General features: G+C 41.7%; 2 protein-coding genes across 2 annotated transcripts in view; one reads left to right on the top strand and one right to left on the bottom strand.

The window, feature by feature from the left end:
* Positions 1 to 870, bottom strand: part of PPAT (phosphoribosyl pyrophosphate amidotransferase) — a 43872-nt gene extending 43002 nt beyond the window's left edge. The window contains exon 1 of the mRNA XM_002745836.7: positions 617 to 870. Coding sequence (XP_002745882.1) covers positions 617 to 744 — 128 coding nt within the window. The 5' untranslated portion in view covers positions 745 to 870. The remainder of the gene's footprint in view (positions 1 to 616) is intronic.
* PAICS (phosphoribosylaminoimidazole carboxylase and phosphoribosylaminoimidazolesuccinocarboxamide synthase) overlaps positions 1 to 19649 on the top strand; it is a 51735-nt gene that overhangs the window by 25913 nt on the left and 6173 nt on the right. The window contains exons 6-13 of the mRNA XM_008993307.5: positions 1557 to 1623; positions 6868 to 7065; positions 9872 to 10050; positions 11270 to 11449; positions 11545 to 11658; positions 13096 to 13179; positions 14026 to 14206; positions 16302 to 16460. Of these exons, the coding sequence (XP_008991555.3) occupies positions 1557 to 1623; positions 6868 to 7065; positions 9872 to 10050; positions 11270 to 11449; positions 11545 to 11658; positions 13096 to 13179; positions 14026 to 14206; positions 16302 to 16460 (1162 nt within the window). The remainder of the gene's footprint in view (positions 1 to 1556; positions 1624 to 6867; positions 7066 to 9871; positions 10051 to 11269; positions 11450 to 11544; positions 11659 to 13095; positions 13180 to 14025; positions 14207 to 16301; positions 16461 to 19649) is intronic.

Genomic DNA, 19649 nt, shown 5'->3' with positions numbered 1-19649 from the left:
TATTTTCACTTAATTTATTTGACATCTACTACCGGTAGTCCTTCTGAACATCAACTAGTCATCTTTCCGTGGGTCTTAAGTCTAGGATCCTCAATTTCCCATAGCGATAACTACTTTGAAATCCATCTGCTCAATAGCTCTGCCACTGCAAACAAAAGCTTGTGGTGGTTGGAGGCCCCGCGCGAAAACCTTTAGGTGTTGTGGGCCCTGGACCGGCCGCCACGCCACACTAACCTATTACAGGAGCAGCCACAGGCTCGGGGAGATTAGAACCCACAAGCAGTGGGGAAGGAGCCCTGACCCAGCTAGACCAAGCAAACCAGAGCCTTACAAGCTGGCCAGCCTCTGGAGGGATGCACACACCGGGGGGCGGGGAAGGAGAGAGCCCCTAAAGGGCATGAGAGGCTGGAAAGGTGGGCAGGACAGGCTAAAGTTCCTGGAAACGAGGCGCCCCACGTGCCCACCTAGGCAACCAGGTCGACGCCACAGCCAGCTACCAGTTCAGGTCGGAGAGGCAGGTCCTCCCAGCCCTCGACGCTCACGAGAACGCCGACTGCGGAAAGCGGTTCCAAAAGATGAAGACGCACGCCCCTACCACCCCTACCCTGTTGCTCACCGGTGCTGCAGCCCCACGAGTCCCAGAGTGATCACATGCGGTACATCCAGCTGCGTGGGCCACTCTCCTGAGGCGATGCAGCCAAACACGCCACATTCCTCTCGGATCCCCAACTCTTCTAGCTCCATGTCGCCGCAGAAAGCACGTGGAGGGATCTGCCTCTGCGGCCAAGGTTAAAGGACCAACCAGCTGCCAGCTCGGCCCGTCGGGCTCAGAAGCTCGCGCTCACGACGGGCGCTTCCTTCCCTGAGGCTGGCCCCAGCTACTGCGGCGGCGCGCGCTGTCCCCTAGGTGGGTGTGGCCAGCTCGGCCCTGCCACGCCCCCTCCGAGCCCACCAACGGGCGAAGGTGGAGAGGCGGCCCCGCGGCTGAGGGGCGGTGCCCCGGATGATGAGGGGTGGAGCTAGCCCTCCCCTAAGAGCTGTCTGGAAAGCCGTATTAGTGGCACGTGGAAATCTACGTTATTTTCAAGCAGCGAAGACTAGCGTAATGGGAATAACGGATTTAATGTCATTTCTCTTTCAGAGCATTTAGCTTTCATATGCCCTTCCCCACATGCCTCCCCAAGGCAATCACGACTTGGTACGCTCCAACCTCTGAGCCGCTCCCGCAGCCGAGGAAGGGCCGGGGTCTGCGAGCTTCCGCCGAGTGGGGAGGGGCTGCCAGTGCGCGCCACTTTTCGCCTGTCGCGGCACTGCGCCAGCGCCGGGCGGCCCGGAGGCGGGGTTGTGTCCCTGCGCCTGCGCGGCGGGAAGCCTCCGGGGAGTTCTTTCTTCAGAGGTCCACGTTCCACTCTCCGCCTAGGCCCCTCTTGGTTCTGCAATTGTCGCGGTGCTGGAAGAGAGTGGCGCAGGGTCGCGCGTCCCCGCCAGGGGGCGTGTCTGTGGGCCTTGCCTCCTTCTCCGCCCCGCGAGCCTCTCTGACCACCCTTCTTTTCTAGAGTTCTGCCTCGCTTCCCGGCGCGGTCGCAGCCCTCAGCCCACTCAGGATAATGGCGACAGCTGAGGGTGAGTAACAGGCGTCCCGGCCCTCCATGGTCTCCCTGACCCCCCGGCCGTGAGGTGGCCGTGAGCTCGCGGCCACTTGCGAGCCCCGGAGCTCTATCCGGACTCCCTGCGGCCGCGCCTCTAGGTCTCCGTTGGGGCGCACACGTAGCCCAGGCAATCCTGGGCCTCCCTGAACTTATTCTGCTGCCTCCGGGAGAAGGAGCAAAGCAGAGGAGAACGAGAAATAGCGGGGTTGGAAAAGTGTCTGGAAGTATTATTAATAATCAATAGCTATTGCAAAATAGAAGCAAATCTGGTGTTGATTCCTCAAACCTGAGTCTTGCTTTGCCCGTTAGGTTAATGACATTTCTAAGGTTAATAATTGAAACTTTTGAAAAACCGATCTAGAGGCCAGGAGCGGTGATTCACGCCTGTAATCCCAGCACTTTGGGAGGCAGAGGCGGGTGGATCGCCTGAGGTCAAGGAGTTCGAGATCAGCGTGGCCAACATGGCAAAACCCCGTCTCTATTAAAAGTTCAAAAAATTAGCCGGGCATGGTGGCGGATGCCTGTAATCCCAGCTACTTGGGAGGCTGAGGCAGGAGAATCGCTTGAACCCGGAGGCAGAGGTTGCAGTGAACCGAGATCGCACCACTGCACTCCAGCCTGGGCAACAAAGCGAGACTCCGCCTCAAAAAAAGAAAAAAAACGAGAGAGAGAGTGTGTGTGTGTGCGCGTGTGTGTAAGTAGTCCGAAGCCATGGAGATGTGTGTGTGTGTGCGCTGAAGTCTTTGATGCCACGAGAGCTTAGTTGGGGGTTGTGTGTGTAAGTAGTCTTTGTGTCTGTGTGTGTATGTGTGTGTGCGCGTTTAAGCAGTCTTTGAGGCCAAGGATGCGTGTGCATGTGCGTTGAAGTAGCCTTTGATGTCATGATGGCTTTGGAGAACTCCAAAACCCGCAGGCAAAAGTTTTCTTGCTTCGACTTTGGATTGATCAATTTACAAAGTTACGCTATCAGTTTGTCCCGAGGTGGTCAGATCCTTAGGAAAGATTGTTCTTGCTATTAATGCTGGAAAAACAAAACAAACAAACAAAAACGTTGGTTTGTTCCACACACCCACTTACCATAAATGTAGTGAAGCAAATTGTTTGTGTTGGCTGGTCGGTACATTCTTTTCCACATAGAAAGTAACTGAATTTCGGCTTTCGAAAGTTGTAGACTCAGGAAAAAACATTCAGATATTATCAGCTCCCTAAAATCAAGGCATTGGACCAAAGTGTTTCTTGCAGTCATGGTCCTGTACCTCTAAACTGACAAATCTCTAAAATCTTTGCTCTAATACTTTCCATTTTGCATACCATTGGCAGGTTGATTTTTCTAAAATGTCACTTTTATGGTCTCTAAAAGGTAAAAGTGTTTCATGGCGTCTCTAGAGATGTTAAATCCAGTCTGAAATGCCTTTTCTTCCAAATCCTGAATATTGCTATCCTTTCTACCTCTTCACCCCTAACTTTCATTTTTCTCTAACGTGAATCCTTAGCTTATGTTCCAGTCAGGTTAATTCACCAAAGTTTGCTTTTCATTATATACATTTTATTTATGTTTTCCCCAGAGCATTGCTGGCTAATGGAAATATAATGTAAATTTATCTTAGGAGCCACATTTTAAAACCAAAAAAAAAAAAAAACCACTGGTGTAATGGGTTTGTGTGTCGGTCTATATATATAGACATACACACACATATATATATATATATACATATATGTGTTTTTTGTGGGGGGTTTTTTTTTTTTTTTTTTTGGACAGAGTCTCACTCTGTGGCCCAGGCTGGAGTGCAGTGTAGGCTCACTGCAACCTCTGCCTCCCTGGTTCAAGCGATTTCCTATCTCAGCTCCCTGAGTAGCTGGGATTACAGGCACACACCACCACACCCTGCTAATTTTTGTATTTTAAGTAGAGAAGGGGGTTTTGCCTTGTTGACCAGGCTGGTCTGGAACTCCTGACCTCAAGTCCACCTCGGCCTCCCAAAGTGCTGGAATTACAGACGTGAGCAAGTTTTAATATATTTAACCCTATATACACAAGATACATTTCAGCATGGAATCAAGATGAAAAACTGTTTAGGTATTTTGCATTTTTTTCATGTCAAATGCAGGGTATATTTTAACACTTAAATCACACACATCTCAGCTTGTAATAGCCTCATTTCTAGTGGCTGGCCTTATTGGACAGCAGAGTCCTAGAATTTCTCAATGCTTTGTGCTTTCACAGACTCTTAAATTTCAATTCCATGAACCATTTTTAGTCCTCATCAGTCTTTTCTGAATTCATCTACAAATTTGTAGCCTTCATTTTGGCACTGGTAGCGTATGTCACATATGGTTGTTTCTTAATGTTGTTTCTACCTGTTAATTGAAATTCCTACCCTATTTAATGGCTAAGTAATACAGATTCAACTAAATTAAGAGGAGGGGCATTCGATACAAACCGATACAAACTTTGCCAGGCTTATTGCATATTAATTTACATAAACGTTAATTTCTTTATCTGCCCTGGATACTTTTTTATTTCTCGAGACAGTCTCACTCTCAAGCCCAAGGTTGGAGTGCTATGGCTTGATCTTCGCTCACTGCAGCCTCCAACTCCCAGGTTCAAGCAATTCTCTTGCCTCAGCCTCCTGAGTAGCTGGGATTACAGGCATGCAGCATGGCATCCTGCTATTTTTTGTATTTTTAGTAGAGACGGGGTTTCACCATGTTAATCAGGTTGGTCTTGAACTCCTGACCTCAAGTGATCTGCCCACCTCAGCCTTCCAAAGTGCTGGAATCGCAGGTGTGAGCCACTGCACATGGCTCACTGCTCTATACTCTTCCTTCTCTTTTATCCTCCATGCTGAATTCTCAAGGCCACTGTCTTAAATGTCTTGCATCTTTGCCCACTACTCTTTGCTTAGACCAAGACATTTCTTTTTTTTTTTGACAGGGTCTCACTCTGTCACGCAGATTTGAGTGAAACAGGCCGGGCGCGGTGGCTCAAGCCTGTAATCCCAGCACTTTGGGAGGCCGAGGCGGGTGGATCACGAGGTCAAGAGATCGAGACCATCCTGGTCAACATGGTGAAACCCCATCTCTACTAAAAATACAAAAAATTAGCTGGGCATGGTGGCGCGTGCCTGTAATCCCAGCTACTCCGGAGGCTGAGGCAGGAGAATTGCCTGAACCCAGGAGGCGGAGGTTGTGGTGAGCCGAGATCGCACCATTGCACTCCAGCCTGGGTAACAAAAGCGAAACTCCGTCTCAAAAAAAAAAAGATTTGAGTGAAATAGCACAATCTTGGCCCACTGCAGCCTCGACTTCCCCAAGTAACTGGGACTACAGGCACGCACCACCATGTGGGCTAATTTTTGCATTTTTGGTAGAGGTGGGGTTTTGCCATATTGCCCAGGCTGGTCTTGAACTCTTGAGCTAAAGCAGTCCGCCCACCTGGGCTTCCTAATGTGCTGAGATTCCAGATATGAGCCACTACACCTGGCCAGGACGTTTCTTGTTCAAGTTACTGCAACAACATCCTAACTGGTTTCCCAGGCTCTAGTTTTTGTTCACCCAGCCCTTCCTCCCTTCATTGTCCATACAGAAACCATAATGATCTTTCCAAATACCATTTTGCTTCAGCACTTAAAAGCCTTATAGCTCTTCTTAGGATCAAGTCTAAACTCAACCAGCATGACTTGTGAAACCAGAAGGATGTGTAGCAAAATGGAGGGGAAGTTTTCCAGGCCTAGGAAAGAAGAAATTGTCAGAAGCCCCAGAAGGAAGGTTCTAAGAATTAAACATGTTGGAGTTCTAGATAGGAAATAGACAAATAAGAATTTGGAGCAGTAAGCCAGGGCTGTATCTTGAAGGGGCTTTTTAACTGTGTCAGTGAGTCTAGACATTACATTAGGGAGAGTAGGGATTCATCCTCTAGATTAGGTACCCTATAGTGGCAACTGTTAACTAAATTATAAATATTTAATGGTTACCTCCATTAGCTGGTGACGTGGCCCCTGTCCAACTCCCAAGTCTTGTCTCCTGCCATTCTTTTCTACAGCTTAGTTGCAGTCCCCACCCCTTCCCTGCTCAACAGCAATGTACATATACCCAGAGCTCCAGTTCCAATCAGACTGAAGTTCTGCAATCCACATTGACCACCTTGTATTTATTATTCATCAACACTACCTACCCCTTTTTCTCTTTTGGCTAAATTTTGATCATTCTTCAGATCGCAACATGTCACTTTCTTGTAGACTTCCTTTTCTAATATCTAGACTAGTTCCGTAGTCTGTATTTATTGCATTCTATTATTATGATGTCTTATTTAATATCAACTTTCCTCAGACTCAGGTCTCTTGAGAGCAGAGATTCTTATTTACTGGCATATCCCTTGGCACATGGATACATTGGGAAAATGTTGTTACTGAGAGTGTTCTGGGGGCATGAGGGCTGATTTCTCCCTTTGGAAATTTTAAGTTCCAAAACATCTATTATTTTTAATCTTTCTCTAAATTGTCCTTTCATGTACTTCTTAGTTCTTGTGATCAGCATCAAAATTGGATTCCTTTGTGCTCACTTCCTCACGATTTCTTTAAACTGTTAGTGAAGAGAAAGGGTTAATGGAGGCATTAAGAAATAGAGAGTGGTGCTTCCAAATGGGCTAACTTCAATGTAATAGTATGCCTCCTTGAATATTAACTTGAAATCAAGAAACCCATCTGGCTGAATGTTCCCATTTTGCCTGCAAAAAAGCAAATATCAGCAAAAATCACATTTTTTTCCTGGGAGCTACTCAAAACTATATTGTGAGTGTGTCTATGAAAATACTAGTATATTTACGTCACTTTTAATGTGTCTTAATTTTAATTCTAGTTCGGTTCTGCCATGAGAGGCAGGTTAATAGTGGAAAGAGGACAGGATTTGATGTCAGAGGAGTTAGAATTTTATCTAGCTCTTATATTTCCTAACTGCATGACCCCTCAGCCTTTTTGGTTTCTGCTTTACTAATTTCTATAATAATTTACATAATCAAAATTCTTCACAAAATTATGTGACTCAAATGTAATAATGAGAAGTACATTGTAGAGTATATGATTTTATGCAGATGATTTAATTTTTATTAATATTACTTAATCACTGTATATTTAGTGAGTCATCATTCTAGATGACTTAGTCTTCAGTATTCAGGAAATTTCTTTCTGAATTGTGATCTATTTCCATTTTATTTCCACAGTACTGAACATTGGTAAAAAATTGTATGAGGGTAAAACAAAAGAAGTCTACGAATTGTTAGATAGTCCAGGAAAAGTCCTCCTGCAGTCCAAGGACCAGATTACAGCAGGAAATGCAGCCAGAAAGAATCACCTGGAAGGAAAAGCTGCAATCTCAAATAAAATCACCAGTTGTATTTTTCAGTTGTTACAGGAAGCAGGTAAGCAGCTCCCTCACAGTCACCCCTCCCACCTTGTCTGGTAAGCACATTGATGTCTTTCACAGGAAGTTGGCTTTAAGGTTAACAACATGTTTGCAGATGTCTCACAAGCTAAGTAAATTTAAATCAGACTAAGAACTCTTTTTTTTTTTTTTTTTTGGGACGGAGTTTCGCTCTTGTTACCCAGGCTGGAGTGCAATGGCGCAATCTCTGCTCACCACAACCTCCGCCTCCTGGGTTCAAGCAATTCTCCCGCGTCAGCCTCCCGAGTAACTGGGATTACAGGCACGCGCCACCATGCCCAGCTAATTTTTGTATTTTTAGTAGAGACAGGGTTTCACCATGTTGACCAGGATGGTCTCGATCTCTTGACCTCGTGATCTACCCACCTTGGCCTCCCAAAGTGCTGGGATTATAGGCTTGAGCCACCGCGCCCGCCTGGCCCAAACTAAGAACTCTTAAACTTCACAACAACACTTTATTTGGTTTGGAATTATTAGTGTTATTGAATTAAAACGAATCTTAAGTTTGCTGTAATCTTTATTGGCACATGGTGCTCTCTGTGCAGCTTACCTCTCCAAGGCCATCTTCAGTCTTAAGGAATTTAACTGTGAAGGAAACCCATTTTGATGTTAAGCACTTCTAACAGATGGACTGAAATTTACCCCCTGCAGTTCTATACAAATGATCTTTGTTCTGCCTCTGGGAGATAATACAGAATTTCAAATTCCTCTTCCACTTGAAAGCCCTGAAAAGTATTTGAAGACTGCAACCAAACCTTCTGCCATTCCCCAAGTGAGAGATTTGAACTAAAATTCCAGAGTGCCCTCCTGTTCAAAAGCTGAATAAAGGCTCTATTTTCAGTAGAGAAATAGATTCTAAAGACCAAATGAAGATCAGAACATTGTGTGGTGGGTATTTGGAGCAAAGGAAAGGAAATTAGGATAAAGGGTTTTTCTGCAGGGATTCATTCAGTTGCTGGTTGGTCTGTAGTATATGAAATTTCAGCTGGGAAAAGATTTGAACTCTTTCCCCACAGTGTAAAGAGCCTCATTGCTTTGGATCATTTAACCAAATGATGTTTTGATCATTTGAAGCCTTACCTATGAAATAAAAGCTTTGTTCTTTATCATTCCTGCCAGTTCTAATTTTATAATAACTTTCCTTACTTTTAATTTCAATATTCCCAGTTGCCCTTTCATTTCTTAGAGTTTCTAGTAGCACTAATCTTTCTTAAATTCAAAAGGGCATTTAATGCTTTTGCTTTCAGTTAAGTTAGCTCTAACTGCCTTCCACAAAATAGCAAGGTAGTGCAATTTAAATTTATTGTCAGTGCATTCCTGGAGTAGTTTTGTCTATTCCAAAGTATCCTATTTCACAATTTTGGTTAATGTGAAAAACATTTAATTGCAAACCTGGATTGTCACCTACATCATAAATCCCCCTATGCTGTGAAAGTGAGTGTATTACTATAAATTTAAAGGATCTTCCAGAGTTCCTAAGTCACAGAATCTAAGATTTTTATCTCAAGGTTTCTTGGTTGGTGGCTTCCCAGTGACTGATGTAATTTCTAAAGAGAGCACCAAATTAATTTTAGTTTTCTTTTGCAATACAGATAAGTGTTCCATTGATTGATTGATTGATTGATAGATAGACAGAATCTTGCTTTGTTGTCCAGGCTGGAGTGCAGTGGCACACTCTTGGGCTCACTGCAATCTCTGTTTCAAGAGTTCAAGTGATTCTCATGCCTCAGCATCCCCAGTAGCTGGGATTACAGGTGTGTGCCACCATGCCCAGCTAATTTTTTTTATTTTTAGTAGAGACGGGGTTTCACCATATTGGCCATGCTGGTCTCAAACTGCTGACCTTAGGTGATCCACCCACCTTGGCCTACCAAAGTGCTGGGATTACAGGTGTGAGCCACCTCACCTGGTCTGTTCCACCAATCTTTTGCTTCCCAAGTTTTCTCTCTCTCCATCCACTTAAACTTTTAGAATGCTTAACCCTTTAAAATGTTAGCAGTCAGAAGATTAGTTTCTGGGTACCCTTGGTAGTTCTACATAGCTACAGGATTATATTAAGTAATGGGAGATAAAGCCCAAATTTTTGTTTGCTTGAATGTATTTTCACAGTGTATTTACACTCATCCTGTTATCCATTTCTAGACCTTTATAACAAGTAATTAGAGTGACTTAGTTGTGTTATGTTTGTCCAGGACTTTATCTGGTTTTTTTTTGTTTTTTGACACGGAGTTTCGCTCTTGTTACCCAGGCTGGAGTGCAATGGCGCGATCTCGGCTCACCGCAACCTCCGCCTCCTGGGTTCAGGCAATTCTCCTGCCTCAGCCTCCTGAGTAGCTGGGATTACAGGCACGCGCCACCATGCCCAGCTAATTTTTTGTATTTTTAGTTGAGACAGGGTTTCACCATGTTGACCAGGATGGTCTCGATCTCTTGACCTCGTGATCCACCCGCCTCGGCCTCCCAAAGTGCTGGGATTACAGGCACGAGCCACCGCACCCGGCCACTTTATCTGTTTTAACTCTGAGAGTCCTGTGCCCAGGGGAACAGGGAAGGATGGTTACCTAAATGAAATACTCCAATAATTGTCTTTAAACTATTTTATCTGGCATTTAACATAGCTAAAACTTAATTGGTTCACAGGAAATGTTGAAAGATACTTTCCAGGTTTTATGTCTAGTACTGTGAAACTAAGTAAACCTGAATTTTTTTAAATCTCTAAATAGACTAGATTTAGGGTACATATTAGGAATTCCATTAAACCTTATGTAATTATCAATATATAGGTATTAAAACTGCCTTCACCAGAAAATGTGGGGAGACAGCTTTCATTGCACCCCAGTGTGAAATGATTCCAATTGAATGGGTTTGCAGAAGAATAGCAACTGGTTCTTTTCTCAAAAGAAATCCTGGTGTCAAGGAAGGATATAAGTTTTACCCACCTAAAGTGGAGTTGTTTTTTAAGGTAATTATCTTATGCCTCTATTTTATGTTTTACTATAACACAGCAATAAATTTATAATTAGAAAATCTAATGTTTAAATATTAAAGCAAAGTTTTTGATATTTTGGTACTGCCAACATCATTCCAAAATGTATATTGTATCTAGTTGCCAATACGTCAATAATGTACACTTCCATTAGCAGTGATAAATCAAATTTTAAAAGAAAGCATCTGAAAATCTACTTACCTTTGAACCAAGATGGAAGAAGAGACAACATTTAACTAATTTTTTAAAATTTAGTTGAAATCACTTTATATTCTAATACAGAAAAACTATACTAACAATGTCTCTTTTAAGTGAAAATATATAAAGGTTTTAGGAATCAGTGGTTATGAATTTTTATAGGCTTTACTGCTTTAACCATCTTGATTTATGTTAAGCGTAGATCTGCTTGAGAAGCAATATCAGTGTTGCTTTTTAATCAATAAGTTACATAACTTGTGTGTATTGTGATTACATAGATCAAGAATTTATTAAAGATATTGTCATATAAAGTTGGGACACTGCTTAGAATAAAATGAAATTATTTCATTTTTTCACTTACCTCTTTACTTTGTCTGAGGTCTCTTGAATTATCAAATAATGTCCCTAAAAAACTGTAGTCCTGTGTAAATTCTAATAAAAAGTGAGGTCAGAAGGTTATGAGAACTGTGGTTTTGGAAAGATTTGATTGATTAAAATGTGCTTTGGCCTTCCTGTCATGTCTGATGACTGCTACTAAGGAAAATCAAAAATCACGAATTTAAATTCTGTTTAAATTGGTTTATAGAGAGAGGTCAAATTCTTTGAAATACTTTATGACCTAGAGTAAGTTACTCACCTAAATACTTTGAATTTTAAAGTAGTATTGAGAGTAGACAAATTAAGAGTAATAGTTTTTCTGCTTGCAGGAGCTAACTAGAAAAAAAAAAAAGAGGAGTAATAATTGCTTTGAATTAAAGGGTATCATAAACAATTTCTTTAGGTGTCTCACTTTGTTGCCTAGGCTGCTCTTGAACTCCTAGGCTGAAGTGATCCTCCTGCCTCAGCCTCCTAAATTATTGGGATTACAGTGTGAGCCATTGCACTTGGCTGAAAATTTCTAAGGAGTTCATGCTTAAGGTGAAAAAGGTGTTAGTTTTTCTGAAGAGTTTAAAAATTTTAGAGTTAAGTTAATTGTACTACTATACTTTATTCACAGGATGATGCCAATAATGACCCACAGTGGTCTGAGGAACAGCTGATTGCTGCAAAATTTTGCTTTGCTGGACTTGTTATAGGCCAAACTGAAGTGGATATCATGAGTCATGCTACACAGGCTATTTTTGAAATACTGGAGAAATCCTGGTTGCCCCAGAATTGTACTCTGGTTGATATGAAGGTACAGATAAAATAATGGGATTTGAAAGTAGGTTATAGTTGAGAGATGTTTTCATAGAATAGGTTTTGAAAACTTTGTTGATATACTGTTTCCAGATTGAATTTGGTGTTGATGTAACCACCAAAGAAATTGTTCTTGCTGATGTTATCGATAATGATTCCTGGAGACTCTGGCCATCAGGAGATCGAAGCCAACAGAAAGACAAACAGGTAGATAATGCTTCAGGTCTTTTATCCTTTTTGAGATCAAGCTGAGACAGGAGAAAGGAGAGATGAGGGGAAAAGCAAATTATTATTCCAAATGATAAGAACCTGATTTGTTGATCAATGTTTATTTTTAAAGAGAAATATCTCTGGTATCCTAATATAAGAATAATAGGAATAATAATTTACATTTATGAAGCAAATGTCTCATCTTAATTACATTCTCACAATAACAGCAAGTACTATCTTTGGCTAAATGAAAACTAAGTATCTTAAAAAGATGGTTATCTTCGTAATTATTAGAGTCAGGGACAGATCTGGACTATCCCAAGTCTCCTGGATGTTACCAGGCTCCATTTCTGCTCCTATAAAAAACAAAAGACTTCTCAAAAGAAGACATTTATGCAACCAACAAACATATGAAAAAAAGTTCATCATCACTCATCATTAGAGAAATGCAAATCAAAACCATGAGATACCATCTCACGTCAGTCAGAATGGCTATTATTAAAAAGTCAGGAAACAGTAGATGCTGGTGAGGCTGTGGTGAAATAGAAAAGCTTTTACACTGTTGGGAATGCAAATTAGTTCAACCATTGTAGAAGACAGTGTGGTGATTCCTCAAGGATCTAGAATCAGAAATACCATTTGACCCAGCAATCCTTTTACTGGGTATATACCCAAAGGAATATAAATCATTCTATGAAAACATAGTTTATTGCAGCACTATTTACAATAGCAAAGGCATAAAACCAACTCAAATGCCCACCAGTGATAGGCTGGATAATGAAAATGTCGTACATGCACACCATAGAATACTATGCAACCATAAAGAAGAATGAAATAATGTCTTTTGCAAGGACATGGGTGAAGCTGGAGCCATCATCCTCAGCAGACTAACACAGGAACAGAAAACCAAACACTGCATGTTCTCACTCGTAAGTGGGAGTTGAATAATGAAAACACATAGACACAGGGAGAGAAACAACACACACTGGGGCCTGTCAGGGGTAGGGAGCAGGGGGAGGGAGAGCATTAGGACAAATAACCTAATGCATATGGGGCTTAAAACCTAGATGATGGGTTGATAGGTGCAGCAAACTATCATGGCACATGTATACTTATGTAACAAACCTGCACATTCTGCACATGTATCCAGAACTTAAATTAAAAAAACAAAATTAGAGCAAGACCCTTTCTATACTTTATAAGAATTCTCAAGGCAATTAATTGTACTTGCTAGTACAGAAAACACTTAAATGAAAATAAAAGTATATTTTACTATGGAACTTCCTCTAGTTTAATTCAGGAAGTGAAAAGATGCCTTTTCAGAAGTATCCCTTGCTATAAAAACTCTTTAAATCCCTCCCCAAAACTCAGAAACTAAATAGTTTCAGGTAGCAAGAGATACTTGTTTTCTAAACTTTCTGTCTTATTTTTCAGTCTTATCGGGACCTCAAAGAAGTAACTCCTGAAGGGCTCCAAATGGTAAAGAAAAATTTTGAGTGGGTTGCAGAGAGAGTAGAGGTAAACCTTCTATAATAAAACTGTGTTTTTCTTCTAAGAAAATCTTATTTCAAAAGAAAAAAAGTGGAAGAGTATAGGGCTTTTCTTTTCAGTGACGTTGAAAGTGAGGAACTTTTAGGAAATGTATCAACAGGGCTATCCTTACCTAGTATACCGGAACTTCCTGCTGTTAAGCGGGCCAATACACACCTCCAGATCCTGTTGCGCCAACCTGGAATCTGTCTCCTCCCTGCCCCATAGGAGAAAGCTTGTATTTCCTACTCACCTCCACTGCTAGGCAAAGTTCCATTAGCATGGGATGGATGGAAATGGAACTCCGTGTGACTTTAAATGTTACTTTAACTTTTATGGTATTACTATAATTCTGGGAGTCGAATGGGGTTTGTGATTATGCAAGGGTCATAATCACATTTGAGAACATTATTCTTATAGGAAGATACATTTTTAGTTCCAAGCAATTAACTTACAAAGACTTAAAACATGACTTCTGATTTGGCTTATCATACCTTAAAGCTTTCATTAAACAAAGTGCACTAAAGGTCTTTGGATGAAATGTTTTGTATTATAATTTCCTGAATATTAATTAAAAGATTTTGAGTTACACTTTTTAAGTAAACATAATTTGTCTGATAAAAATTGAGTTCTTTAGATCTTAATGATGACCATTTTCCTTTATATACTGAGATTATTTTAAAAATTGAATTCTGTCTTTTTTGTTCTGTCTCTGCCTTAAATTTCATTTAAGAAAGAAAATACTGTGCCCAGATGTCATTTTAATACAAACTGTAGCTCATTGATATATTTTTGTTATTATTTTCTTTTCATATCCATGTATTTGTTCTCCAGTTGCTTTTGAAATCAGAAAGTCAGTGCAGGGTTGTAGTGTTGATGGGCTCTACTTCTGATCTTGGTCACTGTGAAAAAATCAAAAAGGCCTGTGGAAATTTTGGCATTCCATGTGAACTTCGAGTAACATCTGCACATAAAGGACCAGATGAAACACTGAGGATTAAAGCTGAGTATGAAGGTAAACCACAAGTAATATGGACATTTCAGGTATTTCTGATTTTGCTAAAAGTAATTACACACTTTAGACTAATAATGCTGAAAAAGAGCTTTGTCACCTTTCTAAAGGAAAACATAATATACTAGGCTCCCCCCCCCGCCCCCGCGCCAGAAAGAGTCTTGCTTTGTCACCCAGGCTAGAGTACGGTGACATGATCTCAGCTCACTGCAACCTCCACCTCCTGGGTTCAAGTGATTCTTCTGTCTTAGCCTCCCAAGTAGCTGGGATTACAGGCACGTGCCACCATGCCCGGCTAATTGTGGTATTTTTAGGGGACATGGGGTTTCACCCTGGGCCAGGCTGGTCTTGAACTCCTGACCCCGTGATTTGCCCACCTCAGCCTCCCAAAGTGCTGGGATTATAGGCGTGAGCCACCACGCCTGGCCTGGGCTTTCTTAATAGTCACCTCCAAAGAGCTTAAGGTACTCTAGGCACTTAGGAAAGAAAGAAGCAGGGAGAAAGATTTTAAAATGCAAGCATGAAAAGAAAACAAAGACCAGAATAATGAGAATTTCTGGCATCCTTACCTGGGAAGAAGCCCCTGGAGCACTGCTTCTAATATACTCCAATACAAAATAGTTACCCACAGTTACACGAGGCCAAGGTTGAAACAGCAGGTTCTCCCAGGAATCTTTAATTGCCACCCTTTCCTAGGAGGCAGTCAGATGGGAAATGAAGGAACAGTTTCAGAATTCGGTATGTAAACAATAATGGGATAGCATTGATAATGGAGCCCTGGATTTACAACCAAATGTTTCTCAGCTGGAAAAAAATGTTGATTGAGTATTTCGTCTAAAGGTTGTCGATATGGGAGTGTAGTTACTAATTATGGGGGAGTGGGAGGTTGGGGGAACTCAGACTCCTTTGATAAACTAATGAATTCTACAACTTTTCAGAAAATTGCAAATACAGAAAATTTTGGATTTAGGTTACAAATCTCTGCTTTAGGAAACAGAAGGATAATTTACAAATTTAATAAAGAACTGCTTAAGAGATTATGTTAAGGCCGGGTGCAGTGGCTCAAGCCTGTAATCCCAGCACTTTGGGAGGCCAAGGCGGGTGGATCACAAGGTCAAGAGATCGAGATCATCCTGGTCAACATGGTGAAACCCCGTCTCCACTAGAAATATAAAAAATTAGCTGGGCATGGTGGCGCGTGCCTGTAAACCCAGCCACTCAGGAGGCTGAGGCAGGAGAATTGCCTGAACCCAGGAGTATCACACCATTGCACTCCAGCCTGGGTAACAAGAGCGAAACTCCGTCTTAAAAAAAAAAAAAGAGAGATTATGTTAAAAATGTATCAAAGGGGCTGGGCACAGTGGCCTATAATCCCAGCACTTTGGGATGCTGAGGCAGGTGATCACCTGAGGCCAGGAGTTTGAGACCAGCATGACCAACATGGAGAAACCCTATCTCTACTAAAGTTAGCCAGATGTGGAGGCACATACCTGTAATCCCAACTACTCAAGAGGCTCAGGCAGGAGAATTGCTTGAACCTGGGAGGTGAAGGTTGCAGTGAGCCCAGATTGCACCATTGCACTCCAGCCTGGGCAACAAGAGCAAAACTCCATCTCAAAAATGTGTGTGTTTATCTCAAAGGGCCTTGAAAGTTTAGGGTACTATATTATTAAACTTTCCTTCAACTCTTATTTCAACACATGCCCTAATCCCCTAGTCTATATTAACTGGGTCTCCCTGCACCCTGTTGGTTGAAGGACCACCCAGTCAGGAAAGATACCTGTTCATTTGGTGTCATTCTTCACTTTGATCAGCCTACACAGCAATAGTAGAAGAGGCCTATGAGCTCTTCCCTCACTAACACCCTGCTATCTCCTTTATAATGTAGATCTCAGAAACAACCAAACCTATACAGTAAGTGGCAGAGTAACCTGATATTTTGAATATATGTGTAATAATAGTGTCTTATGTTTTTTTCAGAGACTACTCAAGGACCTCAAGTAATTAAAACATATAGGCCTTAAACAAACCAAAAAAACCCATGTCTTTAAATCTCTTTTAAATGTTTAGCATAATTATAAACTTGTTATTTCCCTAGGGGATGGCATTCCTACTGTTTTTGTGGCAGTGGCAGGCAGAAGTAATGGTTTGGGACCAGTGGTGTCTGGGAACACTGCATATCCAGTTATCAGCTGTCCTCCCCTCACACCAGACTGGGGAACTCAGGATGTGTGGTCTTCTCTTCGACTACCCAGTGGTAAGATATATTGAATTTTTAAAAACTATTCATTACAACGATTTAACAGATTCACAATAGTAGGCAGAATAGTATAATAAAATCTCATGTACCCATGACCTAGTTTGAGCAATTAACATCTTGTTATGTCTACAGCCATCTCTTGCTGGCTTATTTTAAAGCAGATCTTAGACATAATAGTGATTTATACTTATTTATCTTTAAGCAATGCTGGCTCTAGTTTTTAAGTCATAATCATAAATTCTTAACAGAACAAAAGGGGCACACTATCTGATGCACAGGAAACCAATACTATCTAAGCCACCAGGTTTCTGAGAAAGGAAGACCCTTTTTAAAGTCAACCAACAAGGAGACATGAGTCCAGCTCAAATCTGACTCCCTATGCTGACTTTAAGGCAGTAATTTTATTAGAAAAGGTTTCGGGGGTAGATTCTGGGATTAGTAGGTGACTGGCGGAAGGAAAGGGGAGGTCTAGAAAGTCCTTGGGCATGCACAGTTATCTCATGTTATCTTAGAGATCACATGTGTAAATTTGGGGGAGTTAGTATGAAATTGGGCCTGTGACATCAGTAAGCTGGTTCTGTGCAGACTCTAGTTGGCCATATTGTTTGATCTATCATCCCTGCAAACTCAAGAATTTCTGTTAGTTGTTGTCTTTGAACTCTTAAGGACACAGTTTCAATACCGTATTCACACCTAAGAAAGAGTAGTAGTGGGCCGGGCGCGGTGGCTCACACCTGTAATCCCAGCACTTTGGGAGGCCGAGGCGGGTAGATCACGAGGTCAAGAGATCGAGACCATCCTGGTCAACATGGTGAAACCCCATCTCTACTAAAACACAAAAAAATTAGCTGGGCATGGTGGCGCGTGCCTGTAATCCCAGCCACTCAGGAGGCTGAGGCAGGAGAATTACCTGAACCCAGGAGACGGAGGTTGCGGTGAGCCGAGATCGCGCCATTGCACTCCAGCCTGGGTAACAAGAGTGAAACTCCGTCTCAAAAAAATAAAATTAAAAAATTTTAAAAATAAATAAAAGAAAGAGTAGTAGTAATTTTTAAAGATATAATTTTTAGTTGGTGTCCAAGTTTTCTAAATGTCTCATCTGTTTATATAGAGTTGGTTTGTTCAGCTCCAACACAGTCCTTATATTGCATTTAGTTGATAGTGTCTTAATTTTTTTTTTTTTTTTGAGACGGAGTTTTGCGCTTGTTACCCAGGCTGGAGTGCAATGGGGCGATCTCGGCTCACCGCAACCTCCGCCTCCTGGGTTCAGGCAATTCTCTTGCCTCAGCCTCCTGAGTAGCTGGGATTACAGGTACGCGCCACCATGTCCAGCTAATTTTTTGTATTTTTAGTAGAGACGGGGTTTCACCATGTTGACCAGGATGGTCTTGATCTCTTGACCTCGTGATCCACCCGCCTCAGCCTCCCAAAGTGCTGGGATTACAGAGTTGAGCCACCACACCTGGCAATTTTTTTTTAATGTATAACAATTCATCCTCCCTTTTTCCCTTTCATTTATCCTATAGTATTTTCTACATTTTGGATTTGGCTTATTACATTTCTAGGTGGTGGTAAACATGCTGTTCCATTCCCTATGTTTTCAATAAACTGATGGTGAGATCTGTAGTAAAATCAAGTTTGGATATTTTTTTCCCGAGAATTCATGGTATTGAGTTTTTTTTGTTTGTTTGTTTGTTTTTTGAGACGGAGTTTCGCTCTTGTTACCCAGGCTGGAGTGCAATGGCACGATCTCCGCTCACCGCAACCTCCGTCTCCTGGGTTCAGGCAATTCTCCTGCCTCAGCCTCCTGAGTAGCTGGGATTACAGGCACGCGCCACCATGCCCAGCTAATTTTTTGTTTTTTCAGTAGAGACGGGGTTTTCACCTTGTTGACCAGGATGGTCTCGATCTCTTGACCTCGTGATCCACCCGCCTCGGCCTCCCAAAGTGCTGGGATTACAGGCTTGAGCCACCGCGCCCGGCCATTATTGAGTTTTTTTAAGTATATGTGATCATGTTATTTCTGTAGAGAGAATAAAATTTTATCCTTAATTATTGGGGATAAAGCTGGGCACAATGACTCATGCCTGTCATCCTAGCACTTTGGGAGGCTGAAGTGGGCAGATCTCTTGAGGTCAGGAGTTCAAGACAAGGCTGGCCAACTTGGTGAAACCTCATCTCTACTAAAAATACAAAAATTAGCTGGGCATGGTGGGGAGCACCTGTAATCCCAGCTACTCAGAGGCAGGAGAATCACTTGAACCTGAGAGGTGGAGGTTGCATTGAGTCAAGATTGCACCACTGCACTCCAGCTTGGGTGACAGAGCAAGACTTCATCTCAAAAAGGAAAATTGGGGATAAAAAATAACAACATAAAAATTGGGGATAAAAAAATAATCCTTTTGACTGATGGAACTAGATCACATAAGAGTGTTATGGTTTGTTCATCATAATCCAAGATATGATCTGATGTTCTATAATTTATGAGGATCAATATTGTTTCAGTAGGAGCAGATTTGCTTTATTACTAAAACCCCTAATTTTTCTCATAGATGTATATATCCACTCTTGATTCCTGTCAATTATATTAAGTCCTTGAGCTCTCCAACCTGGTCCAGTATGGACTGCTGTTTTCTTAGGATCCCCCTTTACCATCATTGTAGAGACTCATTTTGCCTTTTTCTAGGCTTGGATCTCCCATGTTTTCCCCTTACTTGGTTTATTTTTATTTTGTTGGAGTACATTCTTGAACTTAGTGGCAAAAGAATACAAAAGGTAAATTTTGATGCCAAGGTATCAAATTGTTTATATTGAAGCCCTACACTTATTTGATAGTTTATAAATAGAATCCTATGCTGAAAATCATTTTGCCTTGGAATTTGGAGAGCATTATTACTCCAGTGTCTCCTAGCATCCAGTTGTTAAGGACTCCATTGCTTTTCCACCAGTCTGATTTGAGGTTTCTTATGAATTTTGTTTCTCTCTGGAAACTTTCAGGATCTTTTGTCTGTTTTCATTGTTCTTAAATTTTACACAGACATGATGTGCTGAGTCTGTTTTCATTATGGACTTTCGGTGGGCTCTTTTCATCTGAAATTCTGATTTCTTAGTCATTTTTCTTGAATTATCTAATTTTCTTACCCCTCCATATTTTCTCTTCAAACATTTTTTAATTTATCCAAATTT

Source organism: Callithrix jacchus, chromosome 3, assembly GCF_049354715.1.
Source record: "Callithrix jacchus isolate 240 chromosome 3, calJac240_pri, whole genome shotgun sequence".
Taxonomy (NCBI): domain Eukaryota; kingdom Metazoa; phylum Chordata; class Mammalia; order Primates; family Cebidae; genus Callithrix; species Callithrix jacchus.
The sequence above is the reverse complement of the archived record's forward strand: the minus strand, read 5'-3'. Positions and strand labels throughout refer to the sequence as shown.